The sequence below is a fragment of the Pediculus humanus genome, genomic scaffold (genome assembly GCF_000006295.1).
Source record: "Pediculus humanus corporis 1103172107770 genomic scaffold, whole genome shotgun sequence".
Classification (NCBI taxonomy): domain Eukaryota; kingdom Metazoa; phylum Arthropoda; class Insecta; order Psocodea; family Pediculidae; genus Pediculus; species Pediculus humanus.
In genome coordinates, this window is record NW_002987368.1 from 395,898 (window position 1) to 403,953 (window position 8,056).

Consider the following 8,056-nt stretch of genomic DNA (forward strand, 5'->3'; position numbering starts at 1 on the left):
GGAGAGGGAGGAAAGGAAGATAAAGAAAGAAAGAGAGAGAGAGAGAGTGGGAGGAAAAGAAGATAAAGATAGATAAAGAGAGAGAGAGAGAAAAGGATTAATTCCCAGATCGTCATCTTCGTTAGAACTTTATAAAATATAAAAAAAAAAAAAAAGTTTTAATCCTTAAAAATCTACTCTCGATATATTTATATACATTTACGTATATTTTAATGACGATGATGATGATGATAATAATAATAATAATAATGATAATCTACGATCCGTTTTATTACGCGAGAGTGCAATTAAATAATAATAATAATAATTTTTTTTTTAAACCGTTTAAATTTACATTAAAATTAAAATTACAAAAAATAAAAATAAAAAAAAATAAAAAAGGATTTAATCACGTGTTTAAACGACGAGTAAAAAAAAAATTATTCGAATCGAATTCTAGATACGAAATTGTATTTCGAAAAAAATTTTATGACGTCATTAAATGACGAATTTTACAAGGCGGTGTAATTCGATTAGAACAAACGAACGTGATAATCGCGTCGGATGAAAAACAAAAAAAAAAATTTAAACAAAAAAAAAAAAAATTAAATTTCGTCACGTTTAATGCTCTTTTTACCACCTTCGTCTCCCCCTTCCTCCTCCCTTTCCGTCCCCCCCCCCAAAAAAAGTAATTTAATCTTTACCGCGTATTTCAAAAATAAAAATAAAAAAAAATAAATTTCTTTTTTTTTTTTTTTAAATCTCTTATTATCATTATTAGGAAACTCGTTTTTTACGATTAAAATTATTATTATTATTATTATTATTATTATTATTATAAATTGTATCATATAAAAATCATAAAAAAAATTAAGTTAAAGGGAGCCAAAAAAAAGTGGATTAAAAAAAAAAAGGAAAATAAAAGGGGGAAAGGAAAATTTTTTTTATCAAAAATTTTCACTCGGAAAATTCTCAAGAGTTAAAAAAAAAAACGAAAGTTTTTTAAAAAAAAAATATTTTTTCTTTTCAACTTTTCCCCTCGGTTTTTTCCTCTCCCTCTTCCTCTCCCTCTCTCTCTCTCTCTCTCTTTTCCATCGTCTCCCCCAAAAAAAAAAAAAGAAGGAAAAGTTTTTTTTTTTTTTTTTTTTAGATAACAAAGAGAAAAAAAGAGATATAAGAAAATTTACCTTGAACTTTTAACAAACAACAACCAACTTTGGCTACAGCCCAGTCAACCTTTTAAACTTTTTTTTTTTTATATTTTTCGATTCGAAAAAAGGATTTTTTTTTAAATTTAAAAAAAAAAAGGGGGGAAAAGTCAATCGATTATTTCCGATTGTTTGCGTAATTTAAAAAAAAAAAAAACGTAATTTTTCATATTTTTTTTTTTCAATACGCGCGTTTTAATAAATAGATAAAAAAAACAAGATTTGATATAAAATATAATAATAATAATAATAATAATAATAATTCTATCTATTCATCTATTTACGTCATCTAATTACGTCATCTACCTCCCCCATTAAATTAAAAATATATTTTAACGTTTTTTTTTCTTGGTTTTTCTTCTCCTTAAACTTTGAAAAATTAAATTTCGAATTTATTTACATTTATTATTAACAAAAAGAATGATAATAGATAAAATATATAATTATAAATAACAAACACAACAACAATAACAACAACCGGAAGTGAATGAGTTAGTTTGTTTGCTCTTTCGGTGTAGAAAATCAAAGAAAGAAAATTTTTTAAGAAAATTCATAAAAGAAGTCATAGAGTAAAAAAAAAGAAAGAAAATTTTTTTTTTTACTTTATGGTTTATTTTTATTTTTTTTTTTATATTTCAAAAAGTTTTCCCGCCATAATCATCATCATCATCATTATTATTATTATTATTATTTTTTCCAGTCGTAATTGATGGCGCAGGTTTTTTCTTATTCTTTTTTTAAAATTTTATTTTCCTTAGAGTTTTTTTTTTCTTTTTTTCATTACATAAAAATAAAAATAAAAAATTATTATTATTATTATTATTATTATTATTATTATTATTATTATTATTATTATTATTAAAAAATAACTTTAGGCCATCTTGATAAAGTTTAAAATTGTCTTGGGACTGTTTAAAACTTTTTTTTTTTTTTAACTGAATAAAAGTTTGATTACAAACAGGAAACTTTGAACTTAAAAACAATTTTTTTTTTCTTTTTCGTTGGGGGCGGGAGGTACAGGGGGGTAGGTGGGGGGAGAGCGTAAATAAAAAAATTTTTTTTTTTATTGGAATCTTAATTTCGTTTTATTTTTTATTGTTTTTTTTTTTTAAACAATTAAAATGAAAAAAAAAAATTTGAATTTTTATAAGAATTTTCGAGAAAATTAAGAAAAAAAAGGAAGTTGTTGCCTAACAAACTTCAGCCAAGTTGTTGATACAAACAAACAAACAAACACACCTACGTGTTATTTTAATCACTAATAATTTCCATGATTTTTTTTTCCCAACGTTCGCTAAAAAAAATTTCACTTTAAGTATTTACTATTATTATTATATTTTTTTTTAATTTCGACGATTCGTCGTTTGGAATTTTTCCAACACTTATTCCAGATTTCCCTACCTTAATCCCTCGGGAATAAATCCTTTTTCAATGGGATTCATCCTAAATAACACACGACACATCAATTTTTTTCAATTTTCCTCAACTTCCATCTTATTTCAAAAATTACATCCGGTGTCAAACAACATCAGTGGAGTAACCAGGTTCAGGAATTGTGTCACAAACTCAGAATTACTTCCGGTTCCTCCTTCGTCTTATTCATTATTATTATCATCATCCTAATTATTAATAAAATTTCTTTCTTTTTTATTTTAATGAATAAATAAATGAAAATAAAAAAATTTTTTTGTTTTTTTTTTGTTTTCCAGTTCAAGAAATATGTTTAACTTACGAAATACGTTTACCGAACAATTACACGGCATTAAATGGAGATTTAGAAGTGATCATAATCGGACTTCATCGGGATTATTCGGATACAAACGTACAATTAGAATTGTTACAAGTTGAATACGTTAGAAGTGAAAATAATAAAAAAAAAAGAAAAGCGGATGTCAGGGATATCGAAATCGAACCTTCCTTCCATAATAGTGCATTAATTAAATTTCTCGATACGAGAAATCGATCTTCGATTATTTTAAATAATCAAACAAACGATAAACATTTCGATTATGGAAAAACGCTTAAATCATCATCATCATCATCTTCGTCGAAAGTAATCAACGATTCCGGACAAAGTGACATACCTAAAATAAAAGTTGAAAAAAAATGGAAAGTGATAAGCGCGGCGGATGTACCTCAAAAGGGTGTCGGTGGTGGTGGTGATGATGATAATAATAATGTAGTTAAAGTTTTTTTTTCGTGCGGTATCATAACCGGTGGAGGACATTTTGGAGTTAGACTAACTGGACACAATAAAGAATTAAATAATTTAACGAATAAAAATAATAATAATAAATTGTTTAGGTATAACGAAGAGGATTTGAAAATAGAAGAGGTTTGTAGGAAGAAAGAGAGAGAAAATGTCGGAGCAGAAGATTTTCCGTTTTTTTTTTTAAATAATTTTTTTTTTTTCAAGGTTGAATCGAATCTATCAATCGTGGGTTTAGACGTTCGATGGCCTCCGTCGATTCTTTCGATATCTCCACGTCATTTAGAAACTTATCCGAACGTGTCCGTAACGGCTTTACTCCAATTTACACCCACTAAATGTTCTCCAATACAAGGTTCTCCAGTTCCAGAAACGTGGTTGGATCTTATTTTTTGCGGTCATTCTTTGATCGGATGTTCTCATAGGAATTCATCTCATCATCAGGTACGAATCCTTTTTTTTTTTCCCAACCGGAAACTTTTCATCGTTTCCGGTTTAACGAATAAATTTTTTTTTTAATGTATATTTTCCGGTGAATTAAAAAAAAAAAAACGGTTTTTTTTCTCAAGGTCAAAATTTTATCGAACGTAATAATTTATGTCGTCGCGTTCCAGTGAGATTCCAGCGAAATAAAAAAAAAACCGTTCGATAATCAAAACGAAAATGATTAATTGCAAAATTTTAAACATTTTCATTGTTTTGTTTGTTGTAACACGAATAAATAATTAAAGGATAAGGGATTTGCCGAAAACAACAAACAACAATTTCGGTCACCTTTACCAAAATAATTATCGATAATTATTATGTATAAGTAAATTTATTTTATTACAAAACGTTGTTGTTATTATTATTATTTTATTACGGAAGTTTTTTTTTTTTTTTTTTGGAAAAGGAATTTCGTTTGTTTTCTCTTTCTCCCCTTTTTTTTACGCTGTCGTACCTTTTACAAAAAAAATTTTTTTTTTTTGAAAAAGTTTTCACGGGGAAACTTTTATTTTATTTTTTTTTAAAATAAATGTTTATGAATCAGTTCCAAACGATAAAATTCTTACACCGGAAACGGAAATTTAACACGCCATTTTTTTTTTTTAAATTCGAAAAACGAAATAAAAAATTTTTGTGTTGATTACGGGTAAAAAAAAAAAAATAACTTTTGTTTTGTTTTTTCTAATTACACGATTCCATCGATTAATCGATTGAGAAATTTGTTTTTATTTTCTAGGTAATTTATTCTGAACAAATTCGTGGTTATCCAAAAAGAAGAGTCGTTGTTTTAAGATGCGAATTATTTGGAACTGCTGGATATTTTCTTTTATCTCTAAGATCATCCGTACACACGGGAACCATAATCGAAACAAATAATAAAAACGCTCACTTGAAGGTAAATTTTTATTCACTTGGTTCGTGTCAGTAGAAAACCAATTTTTTTTGCAATAATAATAATAAATAAATAATTTTTGAATTCGTGGGACGCGCGTATTTAAAAAAAAAATGTTTTTTGTTTTTCCAGGCCGTTTGGAGCGAACAATACATATTTAATGTTTATGCGAGGAGTATATTTCCATGCGACGTACACGGCGGTGGAGTTTCTGTCCTTTTTCAATATCCTAAATGCATATTAAACAACGACAGAGTTCGTTTGTTTTATCGTGCGAGAGCGGAAGTGTCGTCACTCGTACCACCGACGACTCTTCATTACGTCACAGAACAAAGGATAATCAAAGGAAAATATAATTTGCAATTCGATTGTGATTATTTCATGGAAAAATATTTGGAATATTGTTTCGTTTACGTTTCTCAAGCCATAACCGGTGCCGTTTCTGACGTCAGAATGGATTGCGTACCGACTTTACCGATTTACGGTTGGTTTGTTTGTTTGTTTGAAAAATTTTCCCCCTTTTCTCTTATTATTATTATTATTTTCTTTTTCTACGTCGTGCAATTTACAAGAGAAAAAGAAAAAAGTTTTTAACAAGATTTTTTTTTTTTTTTAAAGAATTTTCTAAAAATAAAGTTTTATTATATTTTTTTTTTTCGTACAAGTGTTTGTCGTGTCAAGTTTAAATATATATATTATATTTAAATTAGATTCAAATCCGGGAAATTGGGGACCTTGGAATCCATGGTCTGCGTGCACGACAACTTGCGGTAGTGGTACCAGAAATAGATTTAGATATTGTGACTCACCACCACCTAAATACGGTTCGAAATTTTGCGAGGTACGTTATTATATTTTTAAAAATAATTCAAACGTTTGTTCGTGACATGTCGAGTGTTATTATTTAAAAAAAAATTATTTTTCTAATTCCACGTCTGAAAATGTTTTCGTTGATTAATATTTTTTTTTTTTTAGGGTCCATCCGTTGAAACTGAGAAATGCGGAAACACGGATTGGGATTGCGAATTTTATCAAAGTTATTCTTCATTGAATTCAGGAAATCAAGGTTTAGAATTTCCGGCAAATAGACCGGAAGTTGTTGCTGAAGTCGGTCCCGGTTGTCGTTGCGGTTGCGTCATTCATTTGGGTGCGGCAAAACCTCGAAGATTATTAGCGACATCATCTCAAAGTTGTCCCGGAAGGATATTTTGGCAAATTGAGGTTGTTAACTCTTGAATAAAATGAAAATTTAAATTTAAAAAAAAAAAAAGCAAATATTAATTTTCATTTTTTAATAAAATTTTTAGGCGGATAAAGAACACAGAATTAAATTTTCCGTCGAACACTTTAGATTTCCATGTGGATCCCAATGGTTAAAAATTCGAGATGGAGATTCTCGTTCTGCTACCCTCATCGGAGAATTATCTAGATCTCACGTGTCTTCGGCTCCTGTTGTTTCTTCCGGTTCGAAACTTCTCGTAGAATTTTTTTCCGACGAATTATTAGCAGGTGGTCAAGAATGTTGGGGTGGATTTTTGGCTCACGCACATCAGACTCCGATTCCATTTTCGAATATCTCATCTATAACTCCTGGATTTTCCATAAGTAAAATATTACGAAACATGGATGTGGCGCCGACCGCGTCGACGAGCTCGTTTTTAATGCACAGTTTTATCGGTTTGTTCGCGGTCGTGGTAATATTTGTTTCCGGTTGTCTCGGTATTCAATACATATTACGTTATAGAAAGTATCAGTTGGCGGCAGCAGCAGAAGACGCTGAATCGACCAACGGTTCGTACTCGACAATCGATCCCTCACTCTTCTTCGATCACACCGACATTAAAAAAGTATTTCCGTTTGTTTCAGATGATTCTCAAGCAAATCTCGCGGCCGCAAGAATTTGGACAAAATCAAACAGCACGCTTTTATCGGAAGTAATATCACTGCAAAGATTCAAACCCTCGAATAAATACAAACACAGTCGATTAAGAGAAGAAGAACCGGACGTGGAAGAAGAAGAACAAATATCGGAATCGTCGGAGTCTCAACAGTAAGTGAGAAAAAAAAAGGAAAAAAAAATGTCGGGAAAATTAATTTTTTCGTTTGTTAAAGAGACGATAAAAAAACTCCAACGTCGAGTTTAAAAACATTAAAACCGGATGAAGATGACGGATCTCCATGTTCTAGTCCTTCACAATATAGAAAATCACAAATGTCGACAAGATGTTCGGAAGATGAAAACAGTCAAAGTCAAACATATCTCGATCGAGACAGCAATAAAACAAGCCGATCGATATCATCGTTGGAAACGACGACAGAAAAAACATCCACGACGTTAGACAATTTAAACATCAAACAAGGAATAAGAAAATTTTTACAACGTCGTCGTTTAAGTTTGTCGTCATCATCAATTAAAAGCGAAACCACTGTGACCAACGTAATAATTTTAAAATTAAAATTTCCCCGTTTCCGGAAATAACAGGAAATAACAAAAAATAAACAAATTTTTTCTCCTTTTATTTTTCCAATAGGATTTTTATTCTCCTTCGTCGAGCGTGAGAAGCATAAACAATAGAAATCCAAAAGCTAAAAAAGATAAAAAAAATTTAGAAAAACTATTGGCGGGTTCGGAATTTAGTTTATCAGAAGATGCGGATTTAGAATTGGATTATTACGATTATAACGTACAAAATGCTTCCGCCGTCCCTGATTCATACATTGGAATGGATCCGGCATATTTGGTTTGGATTCCGCCATTTTCTCCAGGTACAAAAAAAAATTTTATTAATCAATTTTTTTAATTTTTAACTAAATAAAATTTTCTTTTAGTCGATTGGGAAGAAGAAGAAGAAGAGGAAGTGGAAGAGAAAGAGGAAGAAGAACGAGAGGAAAAAGAAAAATTTTTAGAAAAAAAAGAAAACGAAAAAGAAAATTTAAAAACCGGAAACGACGATAGAGAACCGACGGAAATAAATGATGAGGGAATAATAATAAAACAAAAACCAGAACCTATTAAAAATAATATTAATAATAATAAATTAATAATGAAAAATTCACAAGAAAATAAAAAATTAGAAACGAAACCGGAAACGGAAACGAATAAAGATGATAAAAATTATCATCATCAAGAATCATCGAATTGTAAAAATGTTGAAAAATTAAACAATTTGGAACAACAACAACAACAAAAAAACGATTATTACAGGGTTTTTGTTGATATTAAATTTGCAGACGACGAAGATGATGACGTCAATAATAAGTACAATTAATTTAAAAAAAAAA

At 29.2% G+C, this 8,056-nt stretch overlaps 1 protein-coding gene across 1 annotated transcript; it reads left to right on the forward strand.

The window, feature by feature from the left end:
* Nucleotides 1-2,618: 2,618 nt before the first annotated feature.
* On the forward strand, nt 2,619-7,681 carry Phum_PHUM358480 (uncharacterized protein; the record flags this gene model as incomplete). Its single annotated transcript, XM_002427949.1, has 13 exons — nt 2,619-2,718; nt 2,897-3,386; nt 3,492-3,522; nt 3,604-3,840; nt 4,619-4,777; nt 4,907-5,258; nt 5,485-5,615; nt 5,750-5,995; nt 6,082-6,565; nt 6,641-6,824; nt 6,887-7,202; nt 7,306-7,515; nt 7,604-7,681. 13 exons carry the CDS (start codon nt 2,619-2,621, stop codon nt 7,679-7,681), a joined length of 3,018 nt encoding a protein of 1,005 aa, XP_002427994.1.
* Between the last annotated feature and the right edge of the window lie 375 nt (nt 7,682-8,056).